The sequence below is a fragment of the Lissotriton helveticus genome, chromosome 1_1 (assembly GCF_964261635.1).
Source record: "Lissotriton helveticus chromosome 1_1, aLisHel1.1, whole genome shotgun sequence".
Lineage (NCBI taxonomy): Eukaryota > Metazoa > Chordata > Amphibia > Caudata > Salamandridae > Lissotriton > Lissotriton helveticus.
In genome coordinates this window covers 288114316-288135736 of record NC_136057.1, presented here as the reverse complement: position 1 = coordinate 288135736, position 21421 = coordinate 288114316, and the positions used below count along the sequence as shown (strand labels likewise).

At 43.4% G+C, this 21421-nt stretch overlaps 1 protein-coding gene across 1 annotated transcript in view; it reads right to left on the bottom strand.

Moving 5' to 3' along the window:
- Positions 1 to 450: 450 nt before the first annotated feature.
- LOC144762128 (estradiol 17 beta-dehydrogenase 5-like) overlaps positions 451 to 21421 on the bottom strand; it is a 167021-nt gene continuing 146050 nt past the window's right edge. Inside the window, exon 10 of the mRNA XM_078647268.1 lies at positions 451 to 601. Within this exon, the coding sequence (XP_078503394.1) occupies positions 451 to 601 (151 nt within the window). The remainder of the gene's footprint in view (positions 602 to 21421) is intronic.

The window sequence follows — 21421 nt, the reverse complement described above, 5'->3', positions numbered from 1 at the left end:
ATCACTTCAAACACGACTTTGGTGGTAGGGGCACTTAAAAAGTGATAATCTACAATAGTTTTGCATATTAGATGCCCCAGGGTCTCTCCTATGTGTCCCAGGGTTGTGGCAGGTCATGTAAATATAAGGAGAGCCCTTATAAATGATGTTTTATATGCCATGATGACTGAGAATTACACAATTTACTTTCCCCATTGTAGATCCCCAGCCACATAGGATAACATTGCAATATTTATGAACGCATAAATATTGCTAGGAATTAAACATCATTCAAGGACTTAGGAGAACTGTATTGATAAATCCCACAATATGACATTGTTGAATTTATCCTAAAGTGTACAGAAAAGAAGTTATGAGTCTTTCTTGTCTGTCACTTAAAGCCCTGTCCATTGTTATCCAAGATGGGTTGATTTAACAACACCGTCTACTTTTTCCCCACTAGCCAGAATATCATTCCAGGGCTGTGAAAAGCCAGATGTTAACAGACATGTGCAGGAAGTGTAATTCCTGATTCAAATGAATAGTGTTTCTGGCCAAATCTGGAAGTACAGGTAATGCAAGAATGCGGCATTCAAGATTTTTCTTCACCTGGAAATAATATCTGTAATGAAATGAAATGAAATTTTATTTGCATAGTTACTAAAAACCGTTGCAACATCTCCATTTAAAAAAAAAATACATATACGTACTGTACATTTTCATCGTATACTTAATATTGCATATAAAACGATATAATTCATTTTTAAATACTATTTTACAATAATGTTCATCTTGACTTAATTTCTCTTTGTAGGCTTAAAGAGAAAGGTTGGGCTCCAATGTCCTCTTTCCACCGCCTTCATAGGTTTAATAATATTAGACATTTTAAAATGTGGTTCAGCCTAGTCAAGAAGCAGCAAGTTAGGTGAAGATTCTAGTTTCTTCATCTTTTTCTCCACCTCCTTCATGAACTTCACAAAGCTGCAGTTTAACTGCGGATCGTCAGGAGTGAAGCAAGCAAGAACTGCATGCCTTCGAGTACGTATTCCTCGTTGGTTGAACAAAAATTTCAGCATGTGTTTCCTTTCCTCTGTCAATTTGTCGCAGGAACACAGCAAATGTGGCATATCCTCCTTTGCCTTGCTACATAAAGGGCAGAGGCAGCTCCCTTTGTCCCTCAGCCAATGAGGGAGATGGGCTCTGCAGGGTAACAGGCCCAGTCTGAATTTTAAAAACTTCAATTTTGTAGTCCTTGAGTATCCCAGGTCGAGATAACTCTGTTGGCCTTGTTGAGGGTAGGAGTTTAAGACAAACCATCCGTGTGACCTCTTGGCAACTGTCGCCTTATCTTCAATCCATGAAAGATACTTCGTTGTTTTCTTTACCAGCCTTTTGACTGTGGTATGATTAGTAGAGGTATTCCACAGTTCCTGTATGCCTAGATTTACCAGGCTTTTTTCCAAGTACTTAGCAGCTTGCGAGGCTGGATTTCACTGCAATTCCGACCATAGTAAGCTATTTAAAGTCCCCTGTTTAGCTTTCCTGATTTTGTCCCACGTGATTATGTACGCCCCTGTCTTGCAAGAGACTGCTTCTGACCACCGAACTCTAGTCTGAGTTGAGCCAGGGAGGTATATTTTGGCAGGCCGAAAATGATCCTATAAATAATATCTGTAGGAATTAGATGCATATTTCCAATTTCTCAGCAGAGCTTCAATTATAGATTAAAACTTGAGCCTATTTGCAAAACTAAATAAAATATGATATTTATTGAATTACTAGAATTGTATTGACAGAAGTTGACAGTACAATTGAACTTTTATAGGCCACATTGACCAAATATTTGTGCGGCCGAAAATAGCTGATCGGGCCATTTCCAACCACACAAATGCTTTTACATATGCATAAAACACAAACTGTGATTCAGTAACACGTTACCAAATTGCAATTTGTGTTTGCGATTTGTTTATTTGGAATGGCGGTTTTAAGGGCGTTCCTACCAAATACCGAATCTGAATGGGATGTATGAATGTTTGTGATCGAATTACGGTCGCGAAACATTAATTTTTTTATGACTCCTCAAAGAAAGTGGTAACCCATTCACAACTGGGAAGGGACCTCTGGGGCCCCTTCCCCATTGAGAATGGAAAACAAATACTTTTTAAGAGCAGGCAGTGGTCTAATTTTTCATTCCTTCTTTTTAAATGCATCCCGTTTTCCTTTAAGGGAACCGTTGTACATAAAAAAAAAAATCACATATTTTAAATAAATCACAGACATGGTGGTCTCCTGACCTCAGGCCACCATTACTGTGATGGCTGTGATTCATAATGGGTCGCAAATTGCAACCTACCTCATTAATATGCATAGGGAAGGTCTATTTGCGACCCACAAGAAATCGCTAATGAAACTCAAAATAGTTCCATACATTAGAAATACTGATTGCCTAATTGCGATTCTCTTCAAATTGCAATTAGGAACTCAATATTCCTAATGTTAGTACATATGGCCCTTAGTTCTCTGTGACATTTCTTTTAGCCCATTTCTGAGATCTGTTTTGTTGGATTATCACCTGAAATTAAATTATTTGTGGTTTTGCATCTTCATTGTGCAAGATTCTTCAACAGGCAGCCATACCATTGACAGCCAATCACCCCAGACACTATTTATAAACCACATCCCAACATGTTCCACCCTCTAAATTGTTTGGACAGTAAACCCAATGGGCTCAGTTATTATTCCACCATGCACACTGCTGGCTGTTAGTGAGGGGTGAGGTCTCCTCAAGTATTTGTGCCACGACTTGCAATTTTGTTAGATATTTTGCATAGCAAATCTCATTTGTAAAGGGTTATACCAAATTATGATATTTTACTGTGTGTATTCTTGTCAGATTGGTAATCGGGATTGGTACTTTACACAAGAGCCCAGTGGTTTTGGGCATTTAGTTGCTGTTATCATGTTTCTTGCATGTACTAGGTGCTAGCATCTCCACAATGGAAGCTCAACCCTTTAGGGAGCCTTCCTTCCATTTTGTTTTATATTCCATCTGGGCACACTTTTCACTAAGTTTGCTTTTTTCAATCTTAGGGCCCCATTAGGATGGCGAGCGGACTTTGTCCACCCACCATCTTCACGGTGAAAGGGACTGCCCGCCATAAGGGAGGGGGTCCTGTGGGGGCAATTAGGATTTTTAACATTGCGGCGGGAGGTGCTTAAAGCACAGCCCGCCGCAATGCTAAAAATACATTTTGTGCATTTCAAAGCACAATGTGACAGGCACCGCGCGGTGCCTGCCACGTTGTTCTTTGAAAGGCAGCCATGTGCACCCTACCCCCCTGGAGTCCATGGAGGCCCACAGGGGGCTCCCAAAGCAGACTCCACATGCCTGCCGCCACAGAAAGGCATTCACATTAGCACATTGTAATATGGCTGGCGGTGTCTGAAAGACACCGCCACCATATAGAACCCTTTTCCACCCAGTCGACATGTCGACCCGGCGGAAAAGCGGCAAATGGTCGTTCCGTCCACCGCGGACCCCCCAGCCATTATAATATGGTGGGGGGTCATTCTGGCAGAGATGGCGGGCTGATCGCCCCCGCCATCCGAATAGGGCCCTTAGTATCTATCTGCAATTTTATGTTGTTTGTACCGTACTTCAAATGCAGAAGCTAACCTAAACCTAGAACTGGAACAGTAGGGTTTTTGGAGATCTAATTATTTAAAGATCATTATCGTCCAATCCTAAACTCAGAAATATATCTTTGCAAGCCTTGGTGGCCAAAATGGAGAAGGCTTGCCCACCATATCTCAATTTTTTGTACAGTTAAGAAGCTCAAGATTCCATAAAATCAGAGGTCTTGTCATGTAGTACCTTTGAAATATTTCTGGAACCTTCCGGTACAAATCTCTATAACAAACGCACAGGGGTTTGAAAATGCTTTCAAATCAAACATTTATAGAGTGCACTACTCACCTGTGAGGATCTCAAGGCGCTAAAGAGGGAGGGGGTGGGGGGTGGTGCTGCTACTGCTCAAACAGCCATGTTTTGAGAAGTCTCCTGAAGGTCAGCAGGTCCTGAGTCTGACTTGAGTGGATGGGAATGAGCAATTCCATAGGGAATTCCATATCTTGGCGGCGAGGTGGGAGAATGATCTGCTGCCGGTGGTCGTTCGGTGAATGCGTGGAATGGTGGCAAGGGCAAAGTCAGCTGAGCAAAGCTGGCTGTTCGGGGTGTAGAAGGTGAGTTGTTTGTTGAGGTATGCTGGTCCAGCTTTGTGGACTGCTTTGTGAGTGTGAGTGAGGAGCTTGAAGGTGATCCTCTTGTTGACGGGGAGTCAGTGCCGGTCTCTCAGGTGGGCATTGATGTGGCGGGGATGTCGAGGATAAGGCGTGCTATATGAGTTGAAGTCTTTTCTAGAGTTTGGCTGTGGTTCCCGCGTAGAGAGTGCTGCCGTAGTCCAGCCTGCTGCTGACGAGGGCCTGGATGACCGTCCATCTGGGTCCGGTGGGGAGCCATCTGTAGATCTTGCGAAGCATGCAGAGGGTGTTGAAGCAGGAGGAGGAGATGGCATTGACTTGCTGGGTCATTGAGAGTGCAGAGTCCAGGATGAACCCCAGGTTGCGTGCATGGTCAGTGGGAGTTGGAGCAGCTCCCAGCGTGGCCGGCCAGCAGGAGTCATCCCAGGCGGAAGGGGTGGAGCGGGGGATGAGGACATCCGTCTTGTCTGAGTTCAGTTTCAGGCAGCTGTTCTTCATCCATTCGGAGACGGTCTTCATTCCTTCGTGGATGTTGGTTTTGGCGGTGGGAGGTGCTTGGTGAGAGAGGATCAGCTGGGTTTCGTCGGCATATGAGATGATGTTGAGGCCATGCGAACGGATGATGTTGGCGAGTGGTGCCATGTAGACGTTAAAAAGGATCGGGCTGAGGGATGATCCTTGATGTACGCCGCAGATGAGTTTGGTGACTTTGGATCAGAAAGTTGGGAGGCAGACTCTCTGTGTGAGGAAGGAGGTGATCCAGTCCAAGGTTTTGTTGCGGATCCCTGTGTCGTGGAGGCGTGCGCGTAGGGTGTGGTGGGAGACAGTATTGAAGGCGGCTGAGAGGTCCAGGAGGATGAGGGCCGCGGTTTCGCCATTGTCCAGCAGGGCCCTGATGTCATTGGTGGCGGTGAGGAGGGCGGTTTCAGTGCTGGGGTTGCTGCGGAATCCGGATTGGAACAAGTCCAGAATGTTGTTGTCCTCGAGGAAGCAGGTCAGTTGCCTGTTGACCATCTTCTCGATGACTTTCGCAGGGAACAGGAGCAGGAAGATGGGCCGGAAGTTCTTGAGGTCCTTTGGGTCCGCCTTGGGTTTCTTGAGTGTGGCTTTAATCTCGGCGTGTTTCCAGCTCTCCGGGAAAGAGGCGGTCTTGAAGGCCTGTTGATTATCTTCCGGAGTTGGGGTGCGATGATGGAGCTTGGTTTGTTGAAGATGTGTTGAGGGAATGTCTGACAAAATATCGAAAGACAAAATATCGACATACAAAAATATCGATGTCAACAATATCGACATCCTATCTCCAACATGGTAAGTACAATAATATCAGAAAACAAATATCGATGTCAAAAATATCTTTATAAAAAAAGATTGTTTTTTTAAATAAAAAAATATGTAAAATAAATTAAATAATACTTAGAAATATATTAAACATAGTAAAAATGTTTTATATTTAAAAGTAATAATTAATATACATAATTTATTTAAAACAATAATTCAACATATACATATAATATATATACTTACTTATTAATAACTTTTAATAAATATTTTAATAACATAAGTAAAAATATGAATTACAAATACATCTATACACATAAAATAATAACATAAATAAAAATTAAATATGTAAAACACATTTTAAAAAGTAAGGAGAATGTTGGATAGCGTAGAGGTAAAAAATTAATATTTCAACTCCAACGAGTGCAACAATAGGGAAAGTGTTGGATAGCGTAGGGGTAAAAATGACTATTCCAACTCCAGAGATTGCAACAGTAGGGAAAGTGTTGGATAGTGTAGGGTTAAAAATTACTATTCCAACTCCAGAGAGTACAACAGTAGGGAAAGTGTTGGATAGCGTAGGGATAAAAATTACTATTCCAACTCCAGAGAGTGCAACAGTAGGGAGTGTTGGATAGCGTTGGGGTAAAAATGACTATTGCAACTCCAGTGAGTGCAACAATAGGGAAAGTGTTGGATAGCGTAGGGGTAAAAATGACTATTCCAACTCCAGAGAGTGCAACAGTAGGGAAAGTGTTGGATAACGTAGGGGTAAAAATTACTATTCCAACTCCAGTAAGTGCAACAGTAGGGAAAGTGTTGGGTAGCGTAGGGGTAAAAATTACTATTCCAACTCCAGAGAGTGCAACAGTAGGGAGTGTTGGATAGCGTTGGGGTAAAAATGACTATTGCAACTCCAGTGAGTGCAATAGTAGGGAAAGTGTTGGATAGCGTAGGGGTAAAAATTACTATTCCAACTCCAGAGAGTGCAACAGTAGGGAAAGTGTTGGATAACGTAGGGGTAAAAATTACTATTCCAACTCCAGTAAGTGCAACAGTAGGGAAAGTGTTGGGTAGCGTAGGGGTAAAAATTACTATTGCAACTCCAGTGAGTGCAACAGTAGGGAAAGTGTTGGGTAGCGTAGAAGTTAAAAAGAACATACTTAAAAATAATTAAAATATTTAAAAATTATTAATGAATTAATTATTAAATAACTATAAACTATTTACAAATACCCCAAAATAATTAAAAACATAATAGCCAATGAATGATTAATTAACAATAAATTAATAATAAATGCCAATAAATAATAATTTATAAAAATTAACAATTAAACATGTTTTTAAAATGTAATAACAAGAAAATATTAATTATTAAAAAGTAAATACCAATTAACAAATATTGAACAAATAAATATTGATGTATACCCAAAAATATTAATTATTACAATTAATTACCAATTAAAAATTACTTATTAATATATTCATTAAAAATATCAATATATAATATTTTATAATGGGTCGATTCCGATTCGGTAAAATCCCCTACGAATAGCCATACGAAGCATATTTCCCGTACGAATTGTACACATTAAACGTCCCCATACGTACGATGAAGTACGATCTGAACCCAAAGCAGATCTCCGTACGAATCGTACGAAAGACCATACGACTCAAAAATCCGTACAAACCACATTCGGAACACGCAGTACGCGACGTCCGTATGGATTGAAGCAGCTTTTTATGACCCAGCAAGTACGATACGTCACGTCAACACTCCGTACAACTCTTTTTATACGGGAGCCCAAAACGTCCGTAAAAGCAGATTTCGAGTCGACCTGCGTACGAAACGGACCCCCCCGGGTACGCGAGTACACCCCATGATTGCAGGGGTACGGTGCATAGGGGTACGGTGCGTAGGGGTATGGTGCTTAGGGGTATGGTGCTTAGGGGTACGGTACGTACCCCCATGATTGCAGGGGTACGTGTGTATGTGATTGTGTGGTTCTCCGTACGAATTGCTCATATGGCGTTTTCCGTACGAATCGCATTCTCGTTCCCCGGTCCGGATCATACTTGTCGGGTCGTACAGCAAGTTTACGATTTGTACGGTTCACCGTGAGGGTCGTATCATACGGATTTCCCCTTGTTTTTCGCACGGTTCTCAAAGATACGGCCGTATTTTTTTCCTACGGATCGTACTACGCAATTCGGATGGATTTGTACGATTAGTACGGAACGGGCTACGAATACGAATCGTCGTACGGATTAGTTTCCCGAATAGGAATCGACCCCCTTAATTACCAATTATTGATTAAACAACAATAAAATAATATTCATAAACAAAAAATTATAATTTTAAATAATTAGCAATTCATAATTAATGTGCAATACATTAATTATCAATACCTAACAATAATTTAATAATTACTTAATTAAATTTCAAATACTTCTAACATTATTCCCCTATGAACACACAGCCCACTCCAATAATGAAATAATCTACTTAACTTAATTATCAATTAATCAATACAAATTAATGACCAATTAATAAAAATGATTTACCAATTAATAATTAATTAACAATAATATAATGATCAATACCAATTGATAAAAATAAATTATTACTTAATTACATTTAAATTACTTCCCACCCTATTCCCCTATAAACCCACAACCCGCTAAAGAACTTAAACACTAAAATTAATTAAATGTATTTATAATTCATAAAAATGAATCATTAATTTACTATAATTAAATTACTTCCCACCCTATTCCCCTATAAACATACAACCTGCTACGGTACTAAAACACAAAATTAACATATACATATACAATTATTAATAAAATACATGAAAGCAATACAAATATCGACATTAGTAACATTGATATATTTGTTATTGATATTACTAACTTCGATATTACTTACATCGATATTAGTAACATCGATATATTTGATATCAATATTACTAACTTCGATATTAAAAACATCGATCTTACTTACCTTAGGGTCGATATTCTGTCCCATCGAAATTAAAACATCGATATTATTGTAGGTCGATATTTTATTTTCGATATTTTGGCTACTCACTGTGTTGAGGCCAGGGGTTGGATGGTGAGTCGGAGTTGATGGTGTTCATGATTTTGATCGTGTCGTCATCGTTGACGTGGTTCCAGGAGAGCAGGAGGCCGGTGTGGTTGGGGGCGGGGAGTCTGAAGTGTCAGCAGCTGTTGGGGGTCTGGGTGTTAAATTGGATGTCTGCGATCTTGCGGTGGAAGAAGTTGGCTAAGGTGTCACAGAGGTCCAAATTAAGGCCATGGTTCTAGCTTTTAAGGCCCTCCACGGCATTGGCGCTGGGTACATTGCAAAGAGAGTCCAATTCTTTCACCCCCACCGCACACGTAGGTCTACGGCACTTCAACTGGCATGAACCCCCAGATACTTCAGAGCACGGATTTGGGGACGCTCCTTCCAGGTGCAAGCGGCGAAAATGTGGAATAACTTGCCTGTGGAATTAAGGATGACTCAGGATCTTCTGGTATTCCCGAAATCACTGAAAACTTGGTTGTTTCAGCTTTAGCGCTCGGTTCGGGGGTCACTACTGCACAGCGGTAAACTGTCATCATGCCCAGCGATGGGACACTTAATTGAGTAGCTGCGCACTTTACAAAGTCCATCTAACATGAATGGGCCCAGGGGTCTGGTATCTTTGAATCTGTAACCTTCACAGAGTCATAACCGGCGGGATCCAATGGTTCTACAGGAGTTGTCATTAATGCAATGATGCATTGCAGTTGACAGGTCTGTCTCGACTGCTACTTCATGAGAATCTGTACGTATGCCTCAACTTAGATTTTAGGCAAGCTACTCACTCTTCTATATGGTTCTTACCTCTCACTTATTGTAAAACATCGATGTTTGTGTTGGACTTGGCCCTTTTTGTAGGGTTATCCCTGAACTTTTTGGGATCCCGACGGCCCTGAGCTGCCCTTCGTCCTGAGAGAATCCCGGTGTGGGGATTCCCCCTACTGCATAGGAATGGAGTGGGAGCCTACCCCGCATCTATGCCCTGAAAAGCGGGAGCCTACTCCGTAATTGTGCACCGGATCACCGCACGCATGACCCGGAAGCCAGGCAAGTTGCCTGGTTGTAGGCGGGGGCCGAAAAGGTAGCGCGAAGACTGGAAGTCAGGTGTCTCGTGCCTGAGCATGGGCTGGGCTCCCGTGCACTGAGGAGAGCCCCGCACACCAGCCAGAGGAAGACGGAGTTTCCCCGATTGCTCCAACGCCGGAGAGGGGGATCAGAGCGACGTAGGCTCCCAGGGGAAGGACCGGAGCCTCGCGGGCTCCACTTGGCTCCTTTCTGCATTCCCTCCCTCCGTGAGCGGAGCCGACGTGATGAGAGCAGACGGCCCCGGAGCTTGTGCCCAAAGAGGAAGACCGGAGGAGTCTACCAGAAGCCCCGGGGAGTGGGGCTTGCAGGGGAGCACTAGCAAATGGAGCCCCGGTATGGAGGGGCTTCCCAAAGGCTTTAGGTGGCGCCCAAGGGTTTTGGGTCTGATTTCTGCACCACGCGGAGTCCGGAGAGAGGGACCCATAAAATACACTGTTGGTGTCAACATTTATTTTTTGGGCGGGCCGAGTTGAGGCCCAGCATTGGAGTCAAGGTGAGGGGGGCTAAGGAGGCAGGTTAGTGTCAAGGTTCATTTCTCCAGCTGCACTGTGTGAGTGCAGGCAGCTGCTACGACGGGGCATGTTTATTTTTTTTATAACATGGGAGTAGTGAGATATACTCCCCCGCCCCAGTGCATTACGCACATTGGTTTCGCTGCCAAGGCAGCCAGAGGGCCAATTGGAAGGTCCCATAATTTGAGGCCCTGACATTTGGGACTGAGGGCATTTTGGCCCCCAGGAAGACCAGCTGGCTGGGGGTCACTTTTGTGAATTGGTAGGGCGCATGGCTCTAATATGATGCTTAACACTAGTGTGATGCCTAATGCACAATGTGATGCCTAATGAATAATGTGTTTATGCCTAAAATGATGGTGCATACTGTGTCTATGCCAAATGTGATGCAGACATGAGGTGTTTATGTTGCTTGTGATAATGCTGAGTACAGTATTTTGCCAGTAGTTACTCGTTGTTTTATATTTGTTACGTGTGCTTTCTAAAGGTTCTGACAGTGGCCTGATTGGCCCTGTCATGTACATAATCCCCTGTAAATTATTACCTGGTGCCAGTTGGCAAGGTTTATATATGTGATAATGATTCTAATGTGTTATGGATAATACAAAAGCTATTTTTATATAACCTTGTGTGGAGTTTCTTTTGTAGGGGGCCTAGTGTGTCGCTGTTGTGTGAGTTTGTTGCTCAAACGCTTTACACATTGCCTCTGGGAAAAGCCTGACTTCTCGTGCTAAGCTACCAAGGGGGGTGAGCAGTGGTTATCTTCAGTGTGTAAGCACCTTTTCCTGACTAGAGTGGTGGTTTCTGTCTGGCTTAGGCGCAAGCCCTAGTCAACCAAAAATCCCATTTCTAACACTTGAGAACTTGGGTGGGCCCTCTCTGCTGTTCTTTTCCGATCATAGCTAGTCAGAGCCCACGCCACAGCATAAAAAGTGTCAATTTGAAACACCCCACACTTGGGCTTTTTCAACACTCCGGTGTGACATTGAACCCAAATTCTGGCCCTCATTCTGAATATCCTCTGGGCTGCACCGATCACTGATGCAACAAACGTGAGACATCACTGTCTGGCCAAGTCACCCCATGAGTTGGAAGGTACCTCGCATACATTGAGGAAAATTCTAATGCAGTTTTCAATGATGCACCTTGTTATGTCAACCAACTCCTGTGACCAGACCGCCAATATACTCTAGGAGAGTCAAAGCAGGTCCCACCTCAGCTCTCAGCTTTTCCAACTCTCCCCTCTTCCTGAGGGGTTCTGCCCCATCTACATGGGCACCATGATCTCCAGTGGACTGGAAGAATTTTTAGATTGGGTCTACTGGCCCGTTGCATCAGCTTATTGGGTTTATATATTCCCGAAGTTACTAAACGAGTGAGTCTTGTGAAGAAGCCGAAAAAGTGGAAGTGTGTCTTTGTGTATTGGAGTTGAAAGCTGAGAGTAATTTATTTTTTATTTTTCTTATTTTAAAGGTTTTATATAGCGCTGGCTAGACCCGGAGGTATCAGAGCGCTTTACATGAGCATCAGATCATAGTTACAGGTTACATGGTTACACAGTTATTAGAGCATGGCAACATAGTTACTTGTAAGGTTGAGAAAACAATAAGCACAAATACGTAAGGGAAAAGCAGGCAAGGGGAAAGATTCAGGGGAGGGGTAATGAGGGGGAAAAGAGAAGAGGACGGTGACGGACACAGCATGGAAAGAGGAGGGGAAGGGCGACGGGGACACAAAACGGTAGACGAGTCAAAGCAACGTCCAAAGTCCAGTAAGCTGTGATACCAGGGGAAGTGGTATCACTTCTCTATCTCTGTTGTCGGAGGTTCCCTTTACGCAGTGGACTCTCTCAGAGGGGTCTCTGAGACTCCAAGGCCTACATACTGAATCCTTCACCAAAAAGGGGAGAGGGAGTGCTTTGGCAAGGGGTGCCATACCATACCTCTGATGTGAGTGGCTCCCTTGGCGCAGTAGACTCTCTCAGCGGGTTTGCTGAGACTCCAGAGTATAAATATTGGATCTTTCCCCAACAAGGGGGAAGGAGTGCTTAGTCAAAGGGCACAAAGGACAGGGGGCTAGACAGACTAGCAGGCAAGGTGAGAGATTCAGGGGAGAGGAGATAGGAGCTAGGGAAGTAGACAAAGAGAGAAAGAGTACTCAATGGGAACAAATTTAAATTAATGAGTTAATATATAGTGCTGGCTAGACCCGAAGGAAACAGAACGCTTTACATGAGGAACAATAATGTTGCAATTTATATCAGTTAACAATGACATAAGTATCAAGAAAAGCATTTAAAGAACATGTGGCAGGAATAAAGCTGTAACCAGTAGCAATACGTGGCCAGTACAAATAATGTGCCATAGTAGTACTGTGCAGTGCTACAGTGTATCTTTAAATATTGGGTTTACACAATACTAATCGATAACTGGTTACGGAAAATGGCCTTACAATATTTTGAAGCAAAATAAAGTCTTTTCAACAATTTTGGTTTGAAGTAAAGGTTTTATGGAAAAAAAATAATATTAGAATTATAAGATCTTGTTAAATTCATTGAGAACATCCTATTATGATTCCAGAGTAGGGAGTAGCAAAAACAGCCTTTTGAGATTTTTCCTGTTCGTTTGTCCTCTGTTAAAAGTCTCTGCAAGGCTTAGTTTTTTTAGCCTATAATATGCTCTTGTTCTTTTCTATTATAAAACTGTAAACGTTTTACCCCTGAGTGTACAATAGATCTTCTATTAATGATACCCAGAATCATGTAAAGCTTTGTTGTTTATACCCAACTGTATTTCACCAAGAGCTCTGACGTTTTCTAGAGTCACTCAACGCTCTTGTCTCTAAACTAAACTACACACTCACTCAGAGCTTTCCTTGTTAATGCTCAGTCTCACATTAAAGTTGTGATCGTGCTCTGATTTACTCAGTCTTCTTTCCTTATTGACCATCCTCACTGAGGGTATCATTACGATGCTGGTATAGACCGCCACCGGTAGGCCATTGGTGGCAATCCCACTTACAGCCAGCCCTTTGGGCCGACCGCCGCATTAAGATGCAGGAGATCGGATCCTTGTATCTAGGTGGACGGACCGCCGCTTCTTACAGTATCTACTGATCCAGTTGGGGCAGCTGTTCATGATGTCTCTTCCTGAAGGCCATTTGATGGCAGTCACACCACCATGAAAAGGCAGATGAAAACAGACTTTGGGGGCCCCAAGCAGGGCCCCTTTCCCCCATAGGCCACTGCTAAGTGGAGTGGGGGGCACATGTATTGCCCCCAACACATCCCCACGCATCCATGCCTGGCACACGGTGCATGGATGTGCACAAACTGCCTTTTTTCTACTGTGGCTTGTGCTATGGCCCTTTTCCTGGGCCAACACAAGCCACAGTAGAAAAAGGCAGCTTATGACCGCCTTCACAGTGATCTAATCGTTATATGGTGGGTGGGACTGCCGACTCCTTGTTAGCCGGTCTCAATTCCACTGTGATGGCGGCTGGTCATCTGACAACCGCCGTTTAATGGTACACTAACTCACTCAGAGTTCTGTCCCTTTTAAATCTGAGACTTTCACAAAAATCTTCTGTTAACATCTACTTAGACTCACTCAAAGCTGTGCTGCAAATAAACACCCAGTCTTGCTGTAGCCTTTCCTCTGGTAATATCTAAACCCATAAACAGTGCTGCTCCTAATACAATCCAGCCTCATTTAGAGCCCTTGCTTTTAGTTCAATTAAACTTTGCTCTTTCAATAGTTCTTTATGCTGCTTTGTCTGACTTATGGTACTCTTGTTGTGTCCTTTTTTAGGTCGAGCTGGCGTTGGAGCGCGAAGCGCTCCCGCCAGCGAGACTATAGTCACCTTCCTCCCTGTCAAGGGAGTAACAGCTGTGAACGAGCCCGATACAGACCTGGGCACGAGCCGACCCAGGTCTGTGAACGAGCTTCAAGGTTGAGCAGCTTGTGCACGTTTGTTGTACGTCAGGCGCTGCAAGCCCGCCAGACCAATTATCCCAGCATGAAACTCTACTTCCTGAGGCGCCACAAGACCAATTATCCCAGCAGGAGTCTCCACTTCCTCAGGCGCTGCAACAATTATCACAGCATGAGACCCACTTATCACAGCATGTCAACAGGCGCCCCAGGCTGCTGGAGCACTCAACTATAATTAATGTGCAGTTGAGTGCTCCAGCAGCGTGGGGCGGCTCTCTGCATGCTGTGATAATTATCACTTTGGGGCCTCATGCTGTGATAATTACGGCGGCATGCTCTATTTGCAGCACTGAACATTTTCAAAGAAGGCGAAGCAGTGACATTCATTGGAGACACTCACCCTCACGCCCTCACCCCCTCGCCCCTCACACACCTCCTCACCCTCACACACCTCCTCACCCTCACACCCTCACCTTCACACCCCCTCACACACACCCTCACATACCCTTACCAGCACAGCAAAACACAACACAGCACAGCACAGCACAACACAACACAACACAGCAAAACACAACACAACACAACACAGCACAGCACAGCAAAACACAACACAGCACAGCAAAACACAGCACAACAAAACACAACACAGCACAACAGAGCAAAACACAACACAGCACAGCACAGCAAAACACAGCACAGCAAAACACAACACAGCACAGCAAAACACAGCACAGCAAAACACAACACAGCACAGCACAGCAAAACACAGCACAGCACAGGACAGCACAGCAAAGCACAACACAGCACAGCACAACACAACACAACACAGCACAGCACAACACAACACAGCACAGCAAAACACAACACAGCACAGCACAGCACAGCAAAACACAGCACAGGACAGCACAGCAAAACACAGCACAGCAAAACACAGCACAGCAAAACACAGCACAGCAAAACAGCACAGCACAACACAACACAGCACAGCACACAACACAACACAGCACAGCAAAACACAGCACAGCAAAACACAGCACAGCACAGCACAACACAGCAAAACACAGCAAAACACAGCACAACACAGCAAAGCACAGCACAGCAAAACACAGCACAGCACAGCAAAACACAACACAGCACAGCAAAGCACAGCACAGCAAAACACAGCACAGCAAAACACAGCACAGCACAACACAGCACAGCAAAACACAACACAACCCTCACGCCCTCACCCCCTCACCCACCTCATCACCCTCACACACCTCCTCACCCTCACACCCTCACCTTCACACCCCCTCACACACACCCTCACATACCCTTACCAGCACAGCACAACACAACACAACACAGCACAGCAAAACACAACACAGCACAGTACAGCAAAACACAGCACAGCACAGCACAGCAAAACACAACACAGCACAGCACAGCAAAACACAGCACAGGACAGCACAGCAAAGCACAGCACAGCAAAACACAGCACAGCAAAACACAGCACAGCAAAACACAACACAGCACAGCACAACACAGCACAACACAGCACAACACAACACAACACAACACAACACAGCACAGCAAAACACAGCACAACACAGCAAAACACAGCAAAACACAGCACAGCAAAGCACAGTACAGCAAAACACAACACAGCACAGCAAAACACAACACAGCACAGCAAAACACAGCACAGCACAGCAAAACACAGCACAGCACAACACAGCACAGCAAAACACAACACAACACAGCAAAACACAGCAAAACACAGCACAGCAAAGCACAGTACAGCAAAACACAACACAGCACAGCAAAACACAGCACAGCACAGCAAAACACAGCACAGCACAGCAAAACACAGCACAGCACAACACAGCACAGCAAAACACAACACAACACAACCCTCACGCCCTCACCCCCTCACCCCTTACACACCTCATCACCCTCACACACCTCCTCACCCTCACACCCTCACCTTCACACCCCCTCACACACACCCTCACATACCCTTACCAGCACAGCAAAACACAACACAGTACAGCAAAACACAACACAGCACAGTACAGCAAAACACAACACAGCACAGCACAGCAAAACACAACACAACACAGCACAGCAGAGCAAAGCACAGCACAGCAAAACAGCACAGCAAAACACAGCACAGCACAGCAAAACACAGCACAGCACAGCAAAACACAGCACAGCAAAGCACAGCACAGCAAAACACAGCACAGCAAAACACAACACAGCACAGCAAAACACAACACAGCACAGCAAAACACAACACAGCACAGCACAGCACAGCACAGCACAGCACAGGACAGGACAGGACGGCACAGCAAAGCACAGCACAGCACAACACAGCACAGCACAACACAACACAACACAACACAGCACAGCAAAACACAGCACAGCAAAGCACAGCAAAACACAACACAACACAGCACAGCAAAACACAACACAGCACAGCAAAACACAACACAACACAGCACAGCACAGCACAGCACAACACAACACAGCACAGCACAGCACAGCACAGGACGGCACAGCAAAGCACAGCACAGCAAAACACAGCACAACACAGCACAGCAAAACACAGCACAGCACAGCACAACACAGCACAACACAACACAGCACAGCACAACACAGCACAGCACAACACAGCACAACACAGCACAGCACAGCACAACACAACACAACACAGCACAGCAAAACACAGCACAGCAAAGCACAGCACAGCACAGCAAAACACAGCACAGCATAGCAAAACACAGCACAGCAAAACACAGCACAGCACAGCAAAACACAGCAAAACACCGCACAGCACAGCAAAACACAGCACAGCAAAACACAGCAAAACACAGCACAGCAAAACACAGCAAAACACAGCACAACACAACACAGCACAACACAACACAGCACAGCACAGCACAACACAGCACAGCACAGCACAACACAACACAACACAGCACAGCAAAGCACAGCACAGCACAGCAAAACACAGCACAGCATAGCAAAACACAGCACAGCAAAACACAGCACAGCACAGCAAAACACAGCAAAACACCGCACAGCACAGCAAAACACAGCACAGCAAAACACAGCAAAACACAGCACAGCAAAACACAACACAACACAGCACAGCACAGCACGGCACGGCACGGCACGGCAAAGCACAGCACAGCAAAACACAGCACAACACAGCACAGCAAAACACAGCACAACACAACACAACACAGCACAGCACAGCACAGCACAGCACAGCACAACACAACACAACACAGCACAGCAAAACACAGCACAGCAAAGCACAGCACAGCACAGCAAAACACAGCACAGCACAGCAAAACACAGCACAGCACAGCAAAACACAGCACAGCACAGCAAAACACAGCACAGCAAAACACCGCACAGCACAGCAAAACACAGCACAGCAAAACACAGCACAGCAAAACACAGCACAGCAAAACACAGCACAGCAAAACACAGCACAGCAAAACACAGCACAGCAAAACACAGCACAACCAAGCACAGCACAACCAAGCACAGCACAACCAAGCACTGCACAACCAAGCACAGCACAACCAAGCACAGCACAACCAAGCACAGCACAACCAAGCACAGCACAACCAAGCACAGCATAACCAAGCACAGCATAACCAAGCACAGCATAACCAAGCACAGCATAACCAAGCACAGCATAACCAAGCACAGCATAACCAAGCACAGCATAACCAAGCACAGCATAACCAAGCATAGCATAACCAAGCATAGCATAACCAAGCATAGCATAACCAAGCATAGCATAACCAGGCATAGCGTAATAAAGCACAACAAAAAATAGCATAACAAAAAATAGCATAACAAAAAATAGCATAACACAACACAACAAAACATAGCATAGCATAACACAACACAACAAAACATAGCATAGCAAAACAAAGCATAGCATAGCAAAACACAACACAACATAGCATAGCATAACAAAGCATAGCATAACAAACACAACAAAACATAGCATAGCATAACAAAACATAGCATAACAAAACACAACATAGCATAACAAAACACAACATAGCATAGCATAACAAAACACAACATAGCATAGCATAACAAAACACAACATAGCATAGCATAACAAAACACAACATAGCATAGGATAACAAAACAAAGCATAGGATAGCAAAACAAAACATAGCCTAACAAAACATGGCATAACAAAACATGGCATAACAAAACATGGCATAACAAAACATGGCATAACAAAACATGGCATAACAAAACATGGCATAACAAAACATGGCATAACAAAACATGGCATAACAAAACATAGCATAGCAAAACATATAATAGCATAGCAAAACATATAATAGCATAGCAAAACATAGCATATCAAACACAACAAAACATAGCATAGCAAAACAAAGCATAGCATAGCAAAAGATAGCAAAGCATAACAAAGCATAGCATAGCATAACAAAACATAGCATAGCATAGCATAACATAACAAAACATAGCATAGCATAACAAAACACAACATAGCATAGCATAACAAAACACAACATAGCATAGCATAACAAAACACAACATAGCATAGGATAGCAAAACTAAACAGAGCATAGCATAACAAAACAAAGCATAGGATAGCAAAACAAAACATAGCCTAACAAAACATGGCATAACACAACATGGCATAACAAAACATGGCATAACAAAACATATAATAGCATAGCAAAACATAGCATATCAAACACAACAAAACATAGCATAGCATAACAAAGCATAACATAACAAAACATAGCATAACAAAACATAGCATAACAAAACATAGCATAACAAAACATAGCATAGCATAACAAAGCATTGCATAGCATAACACAACAAAGCATTGCATAGCATAACAAAACAAAGCATAGGATAGCAAAAAAACATAGCATAGCATAACAAAGCATAGAATAGCAAAACAAAACAAAACATTGCATAGCATAACAAAACATAACGTAACAAAACATAGCATAGCATAACAAAACAAAACATATCATAGCCTAGCAAAACATAGCATACCAAACACAACAAAACATAGCATAACAAAACATAGAAAAACAAAGCATAACACACACAAGCACACACACACAACCACACACACAACCACGCACACATAACCACAACCACACACACAACCACACACAACCACACACACAACTATCTATCTATCTATCTATCGCCCTCACTCTATCTGTCTATCTATCGCCCTCACTCTATCGGCCTCAGTCTATCTATCTAATCGCCCTCACTCTATCTGTCTATCGCCCTCACTCTATCTAATCGCCCTCACTCTATCTAATCGCCCTCACTCTATCTATCGCCCTCACTCTATCTATCGCCCTCACTCTATCTATCGCCCTCACTCTATCTATCGCCCTCACTCTATCTATCGCCCTCACTCTATCTATCGCCCTCACTCTATCTATCGCCCTCACTCTATCTATCGCCCTCACTCTATCTATCGCCCTCACTCTATCTATCGCCCTCACTCTATCTATCGCCCTCGCTATCTATCTATCGCCCTCACGCTATCTATCTATCGCCCTCACGCTATCTATCTATCGCCCTCACGCTATCTATCTATCGCCCTCACGCTATCTATCTATCGCCCTCACGCTATCTATCTATCGCCCTCACTCTATCTATCGCCCTCACTCTATCTATCGCCCTCACTCTATCTATCTAATCGCCCTCACTCTATCTATCAATCTATCTATCGCCCTCACTCTATCTATCGCCCTCACGCTATCGATCTATCGCCCTCACGCTATCTATCTATCGCCCTCACGCTATCTATCTATCGCCCTCACTCTATCTATCGCCCTCACTCTATCTATCTTTCTATCGATCTATCGCCCTCATTCTATCTACTTATTTAGATACTGATCGCCATCACTCTATCTATCTATCTGTCTAGCTATCTATCGCCCTCACTCCTATCTATCTATCTACCTATCTATCTCGCTCACTCAATCTCTCTATCGCCCTCCCTCTATCTATCTATCCCACTCACTCTATCTATCTATCCCACTCACTCTATCTATCGCATCACCACAGCATCACTAAGGGGCACAACAACATCACTATGCGCTACCACAACAACATCACTATGCGCTACCACAGGATCATTGAATGCCACAGCATCACTAGTCGCCACCACAACATCTCTCAGCCCCACCACAGCATCAATCTGTGCAACCATTTACCAACAACTGGGTCAAATATGATCTCTCAATGTTTCAAGCTTTATTACAAATGTCACAAAAAGAGGTTAGTATTTCACTTCTGTTCTTGGATTTTCGTCACAATAAAATACACTGAACATATTCTTCAGAAAAGTTATTTACAAAAGTTTAAGCTATTGCCATTATAAATTACAATAACTTTTATTTAAGTATTAATTATTAAAAAAATTCAAAGCCATTGTTATTTGTAATATCAATACATCTAAGTCACGTGAATACAACACATATTGCATTACAAATGCTATAGGTGTCACAAGTTATAACTATTGGCATTGTAAATGACAAAGCTATTTTTGCTTTTTTCAAAACCAACACATATATAACAAATGTGTCATTTACAATACCAATAGCTCAAACTTTCCTAATGCGAGACCTTATGCATTGCAAATGCTTGTTCTTCTTTAGTCTATCCCTTGTGCCGGGAAACCCACTGCGGGTAGCTGTTGCGCATTATAAATTCAAATAAATAAATAAATAATAAAATAAACTCACAAAAATATTTTTTGAGAATTCTGCTAATACATAACCTGATGATGTATATTTAAGGATACAGAGTCATTCTGAGATCTTTTCTTAATAATACCTAGAGTGACTCACAGCTTTGCTCTTGATAATATACAAACCTGTGCATGCATCTGTTCAGTTTAATGCAGATATTCACAACAAACCTCTTGCGATTTCATCCCCTGGCCACAGATTCATTTAAAAATGTATCCAGCTTCCTCAATATCCTAGCACAATTACATTTTCACTAGTTTGTGATTAACGTATTTTATTTGGTTTAAGCCATTTAATGCGAGGTACCTGTTCTTGAGATCTTGAAATCTGTTTATGAGAAAACGTGTAAAATGTGGTCTTGCTGTGCGACCGAGTATCTGATAAAGGTTATGAGCCGTATTTGGGGGCAGATTTATGATGACTGGCGCATCCCCAGGGATGCGCCAGTCATCCTGCGTCGCTGCTCCGCCACCCATGGTGCGCCGCATTTACAATGCGGCACACCAT